This window comes from Pipra filicauda, unplaced genomic scaffold, assembly GCF_003945595.2.
Source record: "Pipra filicauda isolate LSUMZ 115617 unplaced genomic scaffold, ASM394559v2 scaffold7_size6619720_pilon, whole genome shotgun sequence".
In the NCBI taxonomy this organism is placed as follows: Eukaryota; Metazoa; Chordata; class Aves; order Passeriformes; family Pipridae; genus Pipra; species Pipra filicauda.
The window spans coordinates 5,080,911-5,099,139 of record NW_024104976.1 but is presented as its reverse complement, the minus strand read 5'-3'; the positions used below and the strand labels follow the sequence as shown (position 1 = coordinate 5,099,139).

The 18,229-nt window shown below is 38.4% G+C and overlaps 1 protein-coding gene and 1 long non-coding RNA gene across 2 annotated transcripts in view; one reads left to right on the top strand and one right to left on the bottom strand.

The window, feature by feature from the left end:
* The window catches only part of LIPC (lipase C, hepatic type), a 52,186-nt gene that overhangs the window by 13,815 nt on the left and 20,142 nt on the right, over positions 1–18,229 (bottom strand). Inside the window, exons 2-3 of the mRNA XM_027736963.2 lie at positions 2,248–2,435; positions 459–638 (exon numbers count right to left, since the gene is read on the bottom strand). Of these exons, the coding sequence (XP_027592764.1) occupies positions 459–638; positions 2,248–2,435 (368 nt within the window). The remainder of the gene's footprint in view (positions 1–458; positions 639–2,247; positions 2,436–18,229) is intronic.
* Positions 8,823–18,229, top strand: part of LOC113996187 — a 36,192-nt gene continuing 26,785 nt past the window's right edge. The window contains exons 1-2 of the long non-coding RNA XR_005566782.1: positions 8,823–9,024; positions 14,633–14,748. This is a non-coding gene — a long non-coding RNA (uncharacterized LOC113996187). The remainder of the gene's footprint in view (positions 9,025–14,632; positions 14,749–18,229) is intronic.

Genomic DNA, 18,229 nt, shown 5'->3' with positions numbered 1-18,229 from the left:
GTTATTTTAGCATAATCTTTGGGAAACTGTGGCAAAAATCAGACATGATTGAATCCTGCATTAAAAGCAGGAGTTAAGCACAGGTAACATAAACCCACTTTGCTGAACTAACAGCTTGCAAATGATGTCTGCCTGCTTTCAAAAGGTGGGACTGTGGTAGCTGTCTACACACGTGCCAGTGGAAAAGCTAAAGTAGCAGGAAGTTATCTTACCTCTAAAGATACATAAAATATTTTAATAAGCAAGACCACTTGCTTTTTTCTATTGCATGGTGAAAGTTTATGAAGTCCTATCAAAGTTTATATGGAAGAAAAATTTGCATAAATTTAATAAAGAAATGTGAGTGATTGAAATGAACAGCATTAGCCAGCATAGTACTTCCAAATCATTGTAGAAGCGTAAGAACAAGGAAATGAATCTTTTCCAGAGAAACATATTCCAGATCTGGGGGCTCTTACCTCCAGCCATTCCAGGAATTCTGCTATCTCCTGTCCCACGTGGCGTGTGTTGTGTACAGCAATGGGGTAGTGCTGGCGAGCCAGTGTGAGCCAGTCTGCAATGATCACGTTCAGTGGTTTATGATGAGCCTTCAGAGCTGCTGCCATTTTCCAAATCCAGCCTTCTAATATCCCATCCACCTGTTATATTAAAAAAAAAAAACCAAAACAAACACACAACAAAACAATAAAAAGACCATTGTTATGAGAAAACAATGCCAAATAGTATCTGGCAAATATTTCTTGTGAAAAGCTCAAAGAAACAAAAACCTTAATATGAACAAGGAGGGATTTAATGCTGATAACTGGATTTTAGGGGCTTCAGCCTGATTAATGCTGAGAATCTTTGGGGTTTGGTAGACAAAAAAATTAAAAACCAATATAAGAACTGTATAATAATGTATGTTTTGTAATATGAACTCTTATCAGTGAAAATGATGTCCCAAAATATTTGAACTCATCTGGTGGTAACTGATATTACTCATTAAAAGGAAAGACAGAAATGCCCAGAAAATTTCTGATTTCATTCAAGAGCAGCTGTTCTTGTAAGCTAAAAGAGTTGGAGAGGGAGGGAAGCTGGGGGGTTGCAGACCAGCAACCATCTATCTTCTATAGCTGTTCCATTTTGAGAGCTGCTTTTTTTGAGTAATTCTTTTTTGAACACCTGATTACAATTTTCTGTATCAAAGCGTTTTTCCGATCTGATGGACTAGAATTATTATTTAATCTATCAGATTAAATTGTTCGAGTTGCATGTATTTCCTTAAGTGATAAAATGCCCTTATCTCTTCTGGTGTAACAGAATTTGAGAGTCTCAGGTCTGGGTTTCCATGCATATTCCTCCAAGACCCCCAACACCTCTGCAAATGAAGTTAATATGAATGATAAACTTCAATGGCAGCAGCTTCAGGCCTGTGGTTTGTCTTTGAAGAGGGTGTAGGTTTTGAACAGATTGTTGTTTGTAAGGCTTGGCTAAAGTAGTCTAAGACAATATTTCATCCAAAGTCAGCCCTACCCTTATTTGTTAAGAGAGTTATCTGCATCAAGGGGGGTGTTCAGAGTTTCTCTGGGTATTTGAAGATGTGCAAGGGAGATCCATTTTCCCACCTTAGGTGAGGACAGTGGCTCTGTGAGAATCAAAGACCTGTTAAAATGATGTAATTTCTTATCCTGCCTTTTGTTTCTTTTTCAACTGAGAAGCTGATGAAAAGTCACTCTTGGTATTGCTGTGGTTTTGAGAAAGGTTTTTCCTGGTGGATTGCTTTTTTACAGTTTAACTGGAAGCAGTTCAGTTATAATTCACTGATATTGAAGGCTTTGCTTTTAGCTTATGGGGCTATGAGAAGTTCTTTTTAAGGATGTATCTGTGAGAAAGATGTGGGGAGACTGTGTGCACTTTTCAAGATGTCTGTAAATATGTGTCAGTGAACATATCAGGGAAATGAAACTGGTATTCAGTCTTCCAGGAGCACAGCACATTAATTCAGGTACTTGTTCAAGCTCTGCTGGCCTTAAACTGAGGCTGAGTCTAATCCTTGGCATGGGAGTCCCATGGAAAAAATTGCTTATAGGCTGTTCCTTCAGAATCTGTGGGAGATGTATTATTTCTAGCCATGATTGCTGCCAGGGAAATCTACCATCTTTGTAATCCCAACGGGATATCTGAAGATATTTTTGGCGGTAGTGTAATGAGAGGGAAAGTGTATCAAATCAAATGTAGTTTGAATTAAATCAAAATGTGAGTTCATACCGACCAGCCGTGGACTATCATCACCAGAGGAAGAGAGGAATTGAAACTGCATTTCTCAAGAGTCTCCAGCTGATTTAAAAAAATCTGGCAGTCGCCTTCAGTTGTATCAGTATAGAGTCGAAATCTGGTTTCTGAGTTTTTCTGATGTTTCTTCGTTCTGGTGTGTTCACTCTGTGACTCCAGTGCCTCTGAAATGAAATTTGTAACAAGTCATAATAGGAAGGAATCAAAAACCTAAAGAAGTTACCAGTACAACACAGTTTGTAAGACAGAGTAAAGCAGTAAGATTAGAACTCTGGCTGTGTATAGGATTAGAACTCTAGCTGTGTATAGTTGTTGCCTACTCCAGGTGGGCTAAGCTGTACATTTTGGGTCAAAAAAGTGATCTCTTTTTTGAGAGATCTATAGGTGGTCTATATGTGCCTATGAGCCCCTCTATTTGAACAACAGCAATTACACAGGAAATATTGATCTGATTGCTACAGGCCTTTATAGAATGGATAAGGATTGTAAAACCACAGGACAGGTGCTGAGACTTCACCATGTCAGTGTGTGCACAGCCAAGCACATCCATGGGCTCTTAACGCTCTGCAGAGCATTTCTACTAATCTGCATTTGCTACTAATTCCTGAGCAAGCATCATTACACTGAAATAACCATTTAATTCGGGGTTATAACTCTGCTTAGGGACTTAGGTGACTGTTTAAAACTATTAGATCACATCATAAATCATTCTTTTTCTCTGAAAAGGCAAGATGAAGTGTTCTTGTTCTAGTTATACTTATTTTGGGGGTTTGTTTCTAGGTAAAGTAGCTTGGTACATGTAGGATGGCATTTTCAGAAATGTCTATCAAGTAGGAAAGTGGGGACAGGGTGAACTGTGTTCTTATGAACCTTGTGAGCTTAGATGGAAAAACATGAATATAGAGCAATTGCTGAAAAATTGAGTAAAATTATGCAGAAGCTTACAGAAAACACCTTGTGACATACAAACCTTTCTAATGAGACTTCAGATTATTGATTTAGCTGAAAAAAAATCTATATAATAAATTATTACTAAAGCTAGAAAAAATGGGGATTAATAGAAGAGAAGGCAAGGTGTGATGAACTAGACAAAAGAGAGGTTACAGTTCCCAGCATTGGAAAGGAAACATTCCAAATGAAGAGAATTTACTAATGGGGTTCCTTGGGGAGAGTATTTTGGCTAATATTACTGTAATATTTTCATTAAAGAAGCAGACAGGAAAGGTACAAGACTGACAAAACATGGTCATAGTACTGATGCCGAGGAGACCAAACCATTAAACATGAGGAGCTGGATGACACCTTGAACATACAGCAAGGGAAACAGGTAGAAATCTCCTATGAAGTACAAGGTCATAGAGTTGATTGGAATTTCTCTTTAAATGGGGCTCATAAATTGGAAGTGACACAAGGGTAAAACAACTTGACTGTAGTAATCAATAACAAAACTGACCATGAGTCACTGGGACTTGAAAAATATAATTCCAGTGTGCATTAAGGGAGATGGTTTTGGTAGGAAGAGAGGATGTCAGTGCCAGTTAGTGAAGGCAATTGCTAACCCCATCCAGAACAGTGAACAGAGCTCTTGTTACCAAGTTCAGGTACTGCCAAGTTCAGGTGCTACCAATTCCAGAGGCAACAGCTGCTCCCCAGCACCACTAAAATGGTCAGGCAGGAGGCTTTTGTTGTACTTAGGCCCAACAAAATATTCTTGGGGGTAAAAATGAAATATTTTATTCACAGAGAAGTTAAAATTATCTGTGCTGGGACAGAACTCAATTTAGTTAAATTTTAGTTCTTATTTTTCTTGAATAAAAGTTCTTTAATATAACAGTAATGTCAGAAATATTGTATTTTGTCTTCTAAGTCAGCACAGTTCCTATTTTTTTGGTACGTCGCAACTCTTATGTCTGCAGATGTTTTTAGAACATACCTAAAGCCTTAGCACACTCATTTCTTGGTTGTATCTGCAAATCTATCCTGAAGTTCTATGATATGTTGTCTTGATAAGATTTTGGTAATTTACAAAGAACTTGTGATACATTCACAGAGGAGCCTTTACCCTGCAAACGTATTTCATGATGGGAAACTCCCCTGTTTATATTTTTGCAGTAGTAGCATCTTGTGATGTGCAGTACAAAGAACCCTCATGTGAAACCACGCTGGGTTAAGGTCAGACTATTTTTGCCACGTGTCAGTCTTGTTACAAACTTCTTTCAAGGTTTAATTTCAGTGTAATAATAAGGCATGATAGAACAGCACATTTAATTTGTTTAAGTGAATGGCAATTCTAGAAAGAAAACTCCTGAACTGACCTGCACTGGATGTGCACTATTTTCTATTTGTTGCTAATTGTTGTACCTTCCAAGTAACTCCAGGCAATGTGATGTTTCATAGCTTGGAAACATTATTGTAGAAATTTGTTCAGCCTTTTACTAGAGCTGGAATTTAAAAAGCTTCAAAGTTATTGAAGGTTTGGTTGACCAAATTCTTAGCTTCAACATTTTTCTTTCAGGACACTTTTAACTGTGATAGATGGCCAGGACTAAATCTGATCATTTCTCTCTTAAAATGTCCACTTAAGAGAATTTCTGATGGGTCTTTTTTTTTTTTTTCCTTTGGGAGAGGGCTTAGTTTCTGAAGTAAGTAATATCAGGAAAAAGTGAATCTAGATAAAGAACTGAAAATTGGAAAGAGTTTTAATGATGTTGATATTCTTGACCTCCGGTTTATTCAGGCTTTGGTGAGTAGTCTCTACACGAAGATAAGCATTGTGTTCTATTTTTAGCATAAAAAGAAAAACAAACAAAAAATAAATAGCTTATGCCTGTTCCATTGTACACATCCTTTCTTTGTTTAATGCCTTGTGTTCGTTTTCTTTTTGCTCTCTCAATGTTTGTGCACTGCAAAGGCACTTTGTTGCTCTCTGTACTGTTTGTGCACACTACAGAAAGCAAGTCTAATAAACAGCTGTTTTCTTTATACACTGGCTGGGAAAGTGCTTTGATGGCTGAGCTGTGGGCTTGCTGGTGAGTCTGAGAGAGGGTATTAAAAATACTGCTCTAACTACTTCCTGGCTGTCAAAAGTTCCAACAGAACCTGTCGTGTCAATTGACAAGGAACTGCTTCAGTCTGTTAAGGATTGTAATGATATGAAGAAGGAAATGGCGTTGGAAAAGCTTGGCTTTACAACAGACTCTTGCTGAAAATGTCATACCAGTGACTCAGTGACGCGACCGAAGAGAACTGCAAAGTTTCATGGGTCAGTCTACAAAAATTAAACTGCCAAAGAATTTTTTCATGGTAATTGCAGCAAAGTGTGCTGAGATCTATCTGAAACTCCAAAGAGTTTCTCTTTGGAAAATTAGCCCTTACCCAGGGCTGACTTCATTTAATTTTTCTCTGAAGATCGTCCTTTGATGAATTCTTTCAGCAAAGGCAGTGCAATGTGGCCACGCTGATCCACGTGCTCCCATAAATTACCTTCACCCAGAGCAGCACAGTAACCACGAGCAAGAAATGTTATTGTGAATTCTTGACACCCTGGAGGAGATTCAGCCCTTTACCTTTCCTTACTTCATGTTAAGGATGTTTCTGTGAGGTGCAGTAAAGACTGATGGCTGGGTTTGTAAAACCACTTCACTGCCATAGAGCAGTTTCTTCCAAAATGTTTTAGAGTTAGTTTTGGCAGACAAACCAAAGCACTTTTAGACTTGACCTGACATAATCATGTTTCCTTACTGAAAAGGAAAAAGAAGAGAGATTCCCAGTTGAACAAAATAAAAATATTTTTATTTGGGATTTAAAAACAATAAATAAAATAAGGTGACACACCTACATACCTGGTAGTAGGTCTAGTAGCCATCAAAATTCAATGTACATTGAAGGGTGCAAGATAAGAGTTCAATTATTGTTTCTCACTATTAGCATTTCGTTATTGTTCACATTATTAGTATTTATTTCTTTAGGCAATGCCCATCCTACTTCTAAAAGTTTCTTTGTATTTTCACACTCCTTAACTTGTTCACCTTGCCATTGAAAAGTAGGGATCACTCACCAAAGAATGAATTAAAAAGTAGCAAGCAAGAAAAAACTGACAATTGGATTATACATTATTAGGTCTGTTCAGAAAGAGACATTTTGAAAAAAAGCTTCCCTTTTGGTTTAAGCTTAAATGAACATTGAGTAGGTGCTACTTTTCTCAGCGTTAGATTCTCTGTCTGAAAAGTATCATAGTTTTCTGAGTTGTCATTTCTTGTTTCTCTTGTCTAATATGCATGCAGACATGCCAAAGGTAAGTCAACAAACTCACCACAAGTGTAGTTTGTACCCAAACAGCCACAAAGGGTGATTACCCAACATTGTTAGCCCTCTGATAACATACTTCCAATCTGTTGAAAAATCCAAGAGGAGAGCATATAAAATTACACCACTCATACTGACTGACTTCTCTGTGTGTTGCACGGCTTTCAAACCATCCAGATAATCTGCTAACAGGTGGCATTAGTGAGTCTTGAAATGGGAAGAGAGATGTGTTTAGAAAGAGGCCAGTTTAAGAATTCACTGGGGCTGGTGCCATGGTTGCATCAGGGAGGCAATGAGATGGTCAGTGGAAGGTGTGTGTGTGTGTGCCTGGTCAAAAATCAGCTCTACAGTTGTCAGGGGTCATTCTGTGGTTCTTTACCATTAAAGTGCAGAGGATACTTTTTTGTTTTCTTTGAAAATCAGACCCATTCAATGTCTACCAAAAGTCAAATATCTAATTCTTTATTGAAACATGATTAATACTGGTAAATCTCTGTTTTCTGGTGTCTGAATGCTGCTGATCTTTCACGAATTCCTTATAATCAGGCACTGCTCTCATGTTTTGATGCACAGTGATCTGAGAAAATCTGTAAAAACTTATCCCACAGCTGAATAAAGGGAAGATTGTTCTGCTCTGCTATTCCAGGTCTGTGTTCTTTGTTTACCTGGGCTATTTGTGGAAGGGTTGAGGAATGGGGAAATTTGTTTGCAGATGTGATTATCAGCTGCCTTGTTAGTACTGTCAGCAGAGACCCAGATTCCTATCATTTTCTGGTTACTACTATTCAGAGTTAATTTCTGGGTGCATGAAATTGGAGAATGAGAATGTACTGTCTTGTTCAATAATAGCAGAATCATGATTTGAAAAGAATTGTTAACATGTTAATAAGGAGTTTAGACCTAGCTGATATTTCTCCCTCTCCTTTTTAAAATTAGAATGCTTTGCAAAGGCAAAGTCATTTGGAAAAAAAAACCAGTATTGAATTCATAGCATATGCAAGAATTGTAAAATATATTCAAAGTATTTGGTACAGATCATTGTTTAGTACAATTTGCTTGGTGGTGTAAAGCATAAAGGCATGCACCCTACTCTCAGAAGGTGCTTATATCAAAGAATTTGATAGAAGATGTCAACTAATTTTGAGTTCTCTACTTATGTATCTTGTGCTGCTGTTTATTTGAAATTTCCTCTCTTGAACGCGCTTGGTCAGGTGATGGAGACATCGAAACTGTTTCAGTAACTCTTGCTAGAAAACCTTGAAAAAGGTGGCAAAACAGATTAAATATCATGTTTTCGTTTCCACTTGCTGTTGTGTGTCTCAACTATTCAGAGATATATCTCAAGTCACTTATGAATCAAATAAGGAATTTCTCTTTAGTGGCTTCAAAAGGAGGAGAAGTAAAAGGTAGTGTAATGTGTTCTTTAAGAGAAAAAAATAGTAGGTTATCCTTTTGCTTCCTCTGATTTATGTATTTATTATTTATATGTATTGGAGTATGTATTTTTATTCCTTCTCTTCCTAAGTTTGTTTTACTGTCATTGATTTTGAACACTGGGTTGCTTCAAAATTCTCAGAAGAGTCACCTTTTTTATTCTTATGCCATACTCTTTTAATCTTTCTATTCCACGTAAAACCCTCCTTTACAAAGTGAAATTTCAAAACTTCTTTTTCTCATCTCCTTTATTTAGAATCAAGTATTGAAGTGATGGTTAGAACAGAAGGCAAAGAAATAACACCCACCCTCCAAACGGTTGGCTGTTCCTTTTGTCTTTTTGTATCAGGTGAAAACTTCACGGAAGAATGCTGATTCTCGAAACTTACTATTTTGTTGTCTGACTACAGAACCACAGGATATGCTGAGTTGGAAGGGACCCACAAGGATTATGGAGTCCAGCCCTCAGCCCTGCACAGGCCCATCCCCAAGAGTCACACCCTGTGCCCCAGAGATCATCCCAACGCTCCTGGAGCTCTGGCAGCCTTGGGGCTGTGCCCACTGCCCTGGGGAGCCTGGGCAGTGCCCGACCACCCTCTGGGGGAAGGACCTTTTCCTGAGATCCAACCTAAACCTCCCCTGACACAACTTCAGGCCACTCCCTGGGGTCCTGTCCCTGGTCCCCACAGAGCAGAGCTCAGTGCCTGCCCCTGCTCTTCCCCTCCCGAGGAAGTTGTAACTGCAGTGAGGTCTCCCCTCAGTCTCCTCCTCTCCAGCTGAACAGAACAAGTGCCCTCAGCCCCCCTCGCTCGGCTTCCCCTCAGGGCCCTTCGCCATCGCTCGGCTTCCCCTCAGGGCCCTTTGCCATCGCTCGGCTTCCCCTCAGGGCCCTTCGCCATCGCTCGGCTTCCCCTCAGGGCCCTTCGCCATCACTCGGCTTCCCCTCAGGGCCCTTCGCCATCTTGGCGCGCAGGAGGAGCCACACAGCTGAGGAACAGCTCATGTTATTTATGGGTAACATACACCCGCCTCTTAGTTCTCTCATCTAAAGTAAAATCCTTCTAAATATGAGCATTTAAATCCTATTTGTGTAATGCAGAGTTGCTAAATTGAAATTAGTGCCCCGGTGGTTTAATCTGACCTAATCTGAATTTTTTTAAGCAAAATGCTGGAAAAAATAATTACAACGTGTCTTTCCAGGAAGGCTTTGAAGTAGAATAACATAGATGTTAAATTGTTACTACAAATTAATGTTAACAAATAATTATCTCTCCTTCATCTGTTACCTAACGAAAATTTTCGTAGTTTCAAGTAAAATATAAAAGTAGGTAAATCTTGGAAACGATACTTTCACCCTCCATGAAAATGCTTCCTTTCAAATAAATGCATGACTAAATTTTTTTGGCCAGGGTTTCTGCCAAGGTATTCAGATGCTTAATTTGGAGCCTACATTTCCATTTCCGTAATATAAAAAGCAAAAAGAAGAAATAGTCACAAACTGCCCGGGTGAAATATATTTGTTTGTATGATGTTGTCACATAGAGGAAGGGGCAAATGAATAATTACAAATGTGAAACTAAGAAGATTAGTTTTCTTCAGCCAGGAGACAAGACAACCAAGAGTGATGTGGTGTAGAGGTCTAAAATCATGAATGGTGTGGAGAAAACAGGGAGTGAGGGGAGTACCACATCTGGTACTGGGAGAAACGTACAAGGATTATTATTTGATAACAAAATATGTTGATAAGAAAAGATAATTAAATGGTTCTCCTCAAGACATGTAGTTAATCTGTGGAATTCCTCACTGGGTGTGTTGTGGGAATGAAGCATTTATATCAGGTTAGTTGGAAAATGGAAGTGTCTAAGAGGAATCCAGTGAGGATCAGTGAACACAGAGACAGCACTGCCTGCTCAGGAGATCTGTGAACTGCAAATGGTTGATGATGTGGTGGAAGAAGTGCTTTATGCTGAACATGCCCCTGCTTTTGGCCACCACTGCTGGGGGTTGAACTAGAAGGGCCTTGGGTTCATCCACTACAGCCACTCTTATTTAATGTGGAGCTCCCTGGCATTACTTCTGACTTACATTTCGGCTGTTTTTCAAAAGAGGAACAACTTGTGAAAAATAACAGTTTTTGGAAAATATTCCAGTTGAAATTTTTCATTCCCTATTTACATCCAAATTATCAGTGTTAGTATTTGCTGTTGTTCAGAATTCTTAATTGCCCAGAAAGATTTTTTAATTTTTAGTAACTAAAAAAGTAATACTGAAATCAAAATTGATCGACAGCATACTTAGGCTAATTTATGTTGAAATCTTTGAAGCTTTAATTTGCAATTTTGTTGCTGCTGAAGTTTGGACTTTTTATCTAGTTTGGGCTAGAAAATGTTCTTCGTACATGAAAATATTTTCCTGTTCAGCTCTTAAAAAGTTGAGTCAGCTCTTACCCTGGAAGAGGTGGACAAGAGCTAAACAGGAAACCTAGATCAAAGGAGTCAAAATTCTGCATGTACTTGCTTATAACATTGTGATTCAGAGCATTGTTTTTCTCAATTTTATTTCAAAGGGACCAGGAGAAAATCTCTATTACTTATGTGCATGTCCCTTGGAACCATTTCACATATGCTGATATCATCATGACAGGTGTAAATTTTGATTAAAAAAATATACAGTCTTGCAAAATATAAGACATTTTTGGATTCATATTTTAGGGTAGTTATGCTGGAGGTGGGAGTTCATTTTCTTCCTGTGACCTTGCTTTTTTTGCTGAGTGATCCTGCAGTGAAATCACTTGTCTGGTGCCAACTTGCTGTGTCAGAAATTCAGCGTGACTTCTGGATCACAGCATTCTGTAATATGAGGAGAAATATATGCAGCAAGAATGTGTGTTTGAAGCTCAGAAAAAAAAATAACAAAAAATTACAAGAAATGAGAAGATAAAAACATCAGAACCTTTAGAATATTACACAGGGAGGTGTTGCAGAGTGGAACTCACTCGTTGGGCCATGGGACAGCCCTCCAGGCCAGACTGCTGCTATATTTCCTGGAAGGCAGGGGTGAATAGGACGTGAAAGATGATTGAGTGTTGCAGTGGGAAAAGAAAAAAAGGAATGTGGATGAGTTTGAGCTTTAGGGCTATAGTAACAATTACAGTGAGATGAGACAGCTCTCCAGCACCAGGCAGGCCCTTGAGAAGTGGGGGAATCTGCCTACCCTGGGTATAATTAAATCTCAGTCTACCCAAATGGCTTTTGTTCAATTCAGGGAATAGGACTAAGTATCCAAAGTTCTCAGTCTGAGTAGTGAATTGGCATCTGGTCCCTTAAAATTTTTGTACCTCCAAGGAACCTGCATTTTAGAGGAAATATTGGGAGAATTTTTAAGCATATGTTCTTGGGAGCTGTATTTTGCTTTAATCATCCTCTCCTCTCATTCTTCTTGTTTCCTTTTCTCTTGCCTCTCCAAAATGTTGCTGTTTTTTTCCATTGTGTCCTTTGATTTTTTTGATTTTTTTTTTTTTTTAAATTATAGAATTGTTTTCTTTTACTGTTTTTGTCTGAAAGCCTTAGTTAAGCCAAAATAGCTGAGGGGAAATCCTGTTTTTGTGGCACATAAGGACTTTTTGCTTTGACAGTCACTAGGTGTGTTCATCTAAGCAAGAGTTTGATGGTTTCACTGATATAGTATTAAAAGACTTTGATCATTTTATGTGTATCCTGAATTTCTCCAAACTGATCTTTCATAGTGGATGCCTGTAGGTATTTCTTCTAAAACCTTTGCAGTGCACACTGTTTACAGAAGTTATTTCCATGCAACTATGGCTAGAAATTAGACTTCTCATTGAACATTGAAGGAATTTGATCCTTCTATTAGACTCTAAGAGGAAGGAACATTCACTGTGGACGTATTTTAAGGTAGATTCTGCATATAGAACCAATCTTGGAATTTTTATTAATGCTGTCATGCAATTTTTGTTGTAATTTTCCTTGTAGAGGTGAGCTGAGTGCAGATTATAGCAGCTGCCATCACTTGAGCCATAGTTCATGAAACATTTTTCAGCACATTTGTCTAATACTCCAGTACAACACTCTTTTAGTAAAAAGGGCCATGCAATGGTGTCCTACAAAGATTTGATAGTCTAAGTTTGGGGTGAGCCATTATCAAAATTGTCTAAGATGTTACTGAGCTCTTCAGGCTTTTCCAGGAGTCCTGAGACAACTATTTTGGAAGATATTATTTTCTGGAATACTTAATATTTTATGCATGGGACAATGCAAAATGTTATTAGAAATATTAACAGCATAGAAAACTTTTTTTCAGGAGTTTTATCCTTTTAACCGGTAAGACCAGACACCTTTGCACACTGTGATTCCAGTCCTAGAGAAAATATGTATAAAATGATCAAAACTGCATTTTAAAAGTCATGATGCTGAGGTCCAGTGAGTTAGATGGCTGGGCAGGTGATTTGTGTCTCACTCAAAGCCTTAAATCTCAATTTCAAGTGAGATAAAGCTGCCTCTTGGCAGCACTGCAAGGGCACACAGTGCTGCAATTTTAACCTGTTACTGCAGTGACAGTGAGAATTTAGTTTCTGGGCCTCTGGCAGTATTTGAGGTTTGGGTGCAAAATTCCAAATTTGGGTTGGGGAGAGAAAGAAATACTTGGGTTTTTTCCTGGTAACTTAAAAAATTGCAGATTTTTAAGGTATTCCAAGACCAAAAGTCTGGAAACCAGTAGCAGTAAATATGTATTAGAGGGCAGTAAATTAGTACTATATAATAGTATAATGATATGTTGGAGTATAATTGGGTTCCTAATTGTCCATTATAGCTATGTAATTTATATAATTATCTTACATAGTGTTGTCTAAAGTGCATACACACGGAGAAGCATCTATATATTTATAAAAAAATCTATTCATCATTGTTAAATACTGTTTATAAACACTACAATGCTTTATGTACTTGATAAATCATATGACATTCCCCTCATTATTACAGCATTTAATATGAATGAAATATTACTTTGGGCATTTGTCTTAGAAGGTTCAAGTGTTTAATATTCAGAGACAATATACATAAAAGATCCAATTTTAAATCTTTGCTGTGCATCCATGCATTGCTGAACACTTTTTCCAGGTCCAGAGCATGGTTCTTAATGCAGATGAAGGACATGCTAACAGAACAGCTGCGGTAGTTTGGATAACCTTCAAAATGCTTCAGGACATAAGTCAACCACTAATTTCCTGGATGAATGTTAATTTTTTTTCTAGGTTACTCAGTATTGATGTATCTCTGACCAGATATTTGAGTGTCTCTGGTCAGATGTGTTGTTTCAGTTCCTGTAGTCGTGGGGGTTTGAATTTTGAGAACAGTATGTCAGATTGAAGAAAATTTTAACATTCACTTTCAGTTGGTTTATTTTTTATTTACATGTTTTTTGTTTAGTAGTTGTAGACTGACATGAAGCAAACTGAAGAGTTGAGATTGTTTTCCATATTTTGTCCTTTTCATGTCCTTAGGCCTCACTTCTGGGGTCTTTAGGTATGTGTCCCTCTGAGGTTATGAAGGTTTTACTGAGGTGTGGGCAGTGTTGGTGAGAGTGGAACCCCTGCTCCCAAAGCAGGGCCCAGGCCTGGTCCTGAGAGCTGTGCATCCCTGGAGGTGATAATGGAGAATTCAGAGCACCTAATTCCCCATACCTGAGCACTCCAGCCATGGCTCTTGCCCTCCTTTTATTCAGTTCACTCACCCAACACGTGAGAATTATTTTTTCTTTCTACTGGATCAGTTCACTGTTGGCTTAGCAAGCTAAAAACTCTTGCAGAAATCGGATAAGTCAGCATAAGAAATAAGAAAAGAGATCACAGAACTGATCAGGCAAGTTCTTCTGAAGCCTTCAAATGTGAAGATCAAACAGAGGCAGGATGCATCTAAAGACTTAAGCAAAAGATTTGTCACCCAAAAGCAGTGATTGTATAAAAATTTACATTTTAATTTGCTCAAGATTGTTCTGTGAAAAATAACACAGCCCACTTAAACCTTTTCTTATTTTTCTATTAGCATAAGAAAAAGCATCTTTGAAAGTGCCTGGAAAACTGATTTTATAATCTCTGTGTTCATTTGACTAGCACAGAGTTATGTAGGCTCAGAAGTTAAAAATTCTCCAAATAGTTACAAACCAATTGTATTTGGGCACCAATGTGAAACTTCACAGAATTGACTGGGAAAACCTAATGAGATTCTTGAAAGACAGCTGGAAGCACATTGCTCTCTGATGCTTGAGAGCACAGCACAGCCAAAAAGTCTCATGAATGCAGTGTGGGGGGAAGGAACAGCTTGTTATCAATCCAGAAATGGCCATCTCACATTCACAAACCCAGAAAAGAGATCAGTGGCTCAGCTGAACAGCCAGAGAGCCAGTTCTGCTTCTTGGTGAACAGCTGCCCTTGCTGAACATGGCAAGCCTACAAAAAGCACTAGAACCACGTCAGAGTGGCAGATTGTCCCAGCCCTTCTGTGCAAAGTGGAGATGTGACACAGAAAGGCATCGGGTAGCTGTGTGAGGGCACAGAAGGGGGCAAGGCCGAACTGTGGGCTCAGTCCTGTAATATTCTTGGCAGGGGCACTCCGTGGGACACAGCAACAGCTGGCTGCCACTGCAGCTGAAAATCTCCTAACTACAGTTCTCTGGAATGTGGGGGCACAGCAGGAACTGGAGAAATGGAAACCTGAGTGGGTAAATATGGAGATTACCTTTCTGCATTATCCTCTTAACTCCTCAAGTTTGTCAAAAGCTGCTTTACCATATTGTGCATAGGTGGTGCACATAACACTACAACTCATGCTTCTGACTTTAGTTGGCATGTTTTGTCTAGAATCTGTCATATTTTGTAGGGCAAAAAAAGTGGAACTGCTATTCATATGCAAAGAATTAAAGACACAAAATAGGAGGAAATCTTGTACAGAACAGTAGTTAAAGGTTATTCCAGAAGGCATCTTTCTTTTCACTATATATAAATTCACTTTGCAGTTTAAAAACACTTTTTTTTCTTTAATAAACTTCTGTAACAATAGAAACAAAATTATTTAGATGCAGAGTTTCCTTTGTATATAAGAACTTGAATGTACCTCTGAGTGTATTCAGTGCATATTACAGCAGTGGACTGGCATCCTTGTCTGCATCCATCTGTACCACCAAAGAGGTTACCACCTCCACCTTTTTGTCACCTCCCACCAGTCAGAAATTACCACCCTTACTGTTCTCTTGCCAGTGCTCCAAGGTTGGACCATTGCCTAATTGCTGCAAGGAAAAACAGCTAGGTTACCTCACATCACCTATTTTAACTGTTTAAACTATTCTAATTTATATTGCTTGAAACAAATTAGGGCATGTTTAAGTGAACTGACTTACTGCATGAGTTGGATAAAAGGGGAAAGTAAAAAGTGTCAGGAAATGATGGAAGTGGGAAGAGTGCTACAGGCAGGGCTCCTTGACTGAGCAAGGTGTTTGTTCATGGCCTGAGACACGTCCAGTGTAAGGATTCAGTAACTTCTGGAGATTCACTGTGTGTCATGCCTGGAACACCAAGTAGGTGAATTTATCAGCTTTGTTATTTGGCACTGCATTTGAGTTCAGCCTAGAATTCTTAGAGCTAAGTAAGTTTTTACATAAAAAGTTATAATAACCACAGTTTATGTGGCTAAGTCACAGAAGGTGATAATGTCTTATACACTACCAGACCATTTTGTTTTCCCTGTCTCCTCTCTCTAATTCACTGCATAATTTCCTTTTCCCTCTGGTCCCTCTCTTCTGAGCTATGATAATATCCAGTAAACATTCATATCAGATCCTCATTTAAAAAAACCCCACATTGTGTTTAATATTTGCTTTAGGAAATATAGCCTCTTGTTGCATTGTGCTGTTTTATGTGGCCTGAGTAAATCCACATGCCCATATGCAATTCAAATCTTCCCTGTCATACAGCAGAGCAACCAAATATAGCACAGTGACATGTGGTTTCTCAAAAAAGATGCTGTTTGTAGTGCTGCACATGGAACATTCATCCTGTCCTCAGAGCAAGTTCTAGAGCTGAGGACTCTCCAGTCTCTCTGAATCTCTTCATGTTTTGACAGTCAAAAACCAAACCAAACCAAATTCACCATCACCTCTGCTAATTGGTCAGTATAATTCTGCATGATAAAAGAAGTTGTCTCAGAGTGGAGACTGCTTTTTAGGCTGGAAAAATGTGAATATTTCAATGCCAGCTGCCAGCAGTGCCTTTGTTGACTGCAGAGTCAGCTTCAGCCAAGTTTGTTCTCATTCACGTGTACATCTTGGCTGTAGAATGGCATTTCTGGTCTGGTAAAAATGGGAAATGAGCTCAGCATCACCAGCATACTAATGAAAGCCAAATTTCCTCATAGCTGCTGGTAGGCCAGTGAATCCTGCTGAAGGAACCCCACAGCCCTGTGACAAGGGGGCACAGACTGAGACCACAGTCACACCATCCAGTTCTCAGGTTCTCCTTGGAGACCTGTACAGAGAAACACAGAAAAAAATCTGTAGGAAAAGCCCAGTTTACTCCACTGAGGCAACAGTTTTCTTGGGTTTATCAAAGGCTCATCACTGTAATGAAACCAGCATGGACAGTTGGACACAATTTTTGGTTAAGGAAGTCTGCAATGACAGCATTCTGCCCTTCACTGACAGAGAATAGTGACAGCAGAAACATTCTGTGTCACTGATTCACTGTTCTAGTGCTCCTCATATTGCCACGAGGAGAGAAATAAATACAAAGTGCGTTCCTACTGATATCTAGGACAATGTGGGAATTAATGGTGTAGTGACAGAGGAGCAAAAGTCTAAGCATCCACATTCCCTAGACCAGCTCATCAGACTCTTGTCTGTGCTGCTGGAATTTTTTTCCTCTCTATAGTGCACATCATGGATTTTGATTGTAAGAACTATTTTCTTTCTATTCTTTAATGACAGAAGAAATGAACACAGGATGATTTTTAGCCAGGGAATTGTGGGTGTTGTTTTGTTTTCTTTAAAAACTAACATAGCAGCTTTAATTAAAAAGAAAAAAAAATGTTGTTCAAGAATGATAAAATCATAAAAAAAAAGAATGTTGCTAGCAATAATTTTTTTACTGTGTGACCAGACACTTGAAAAATTTATTTCTAGCAGAAAAAATAGAGGATATATTTGAACCTAATTCAACAGAGAATTAGTTGTTACTAGGCTGAAACTACAGGGCAATAGATTTGGGGGATCCTAGGAGGAAATCTTGGTTAATGAGTCACTTTGTAATAAATAAGCAGGTGAGTTTGGCCGTGGTTCACAGCAGACATGAGATCTTGCTTGTGAAGGTTACTGCTCTGTTCTCTTTTCCAAGTACTAACTTGCCTCTGTTTTGGAAAAAAAAAAGAAAAACCAAACAAAAACCCAAACAACTTTGTGGTAATAAAGTATTCTGATAGCTACAACTCCAGTGAGCATTAGCAGAAGCTGAGTGTCATGGCTACTCATGACCATATTGATTTTGATAGAATAAATATGAGGAGAAAACAAGGTAAAAGTGCAGACATACAAGCAGCTAGGCAGACGTGTAGATAATAACTCTCGCTGTTGGTGATGACATTTGCTATTGAGAGCTGTTACTTCTCAGCAAGAAGGCCAGGTTAATAAAAAGCTATGAATTGATTTGACCTGGCATGTTTAAGAAATGTAAATTTTAAAAGAAAGTATGCAGTGAGTGAAGTCATTGTAGAGATTCCATTATTTTCTTCTGGTTTTAGAATTATTGATTTTCTAGGAGTGTTAATGTAAGTATTTCTCAAAAGGAATTGAGAAATTATATGTATTTTCCTGTGAAGGAAAATGCTACTGTATTTCTGTTGAAATGTTAGGGAGGTACTAAATTACTTATTTCTTTAATTATTCATTCTGTAAAGTCTTAATAATTTAGGTGACTTAACCTAAGGAAAGAAAGAAAAATAAATAACTTCCATCAACCATCGAGAGTGTGATAAGCCAGTGGAAAGTAGCAGAAGATGGCTTATGATAATTTAATTACACTAAAAAAAACCCAAACCCAACTTATACTGAGCTAATTGAAGAAACAAAATCCAAAGAGAACTTTAAAGAAAAAAAACCTAAAACATCCCCTCCCACTCCAATTTTAGTTCAGTGCTATGATTGTTATCCTGCCTAT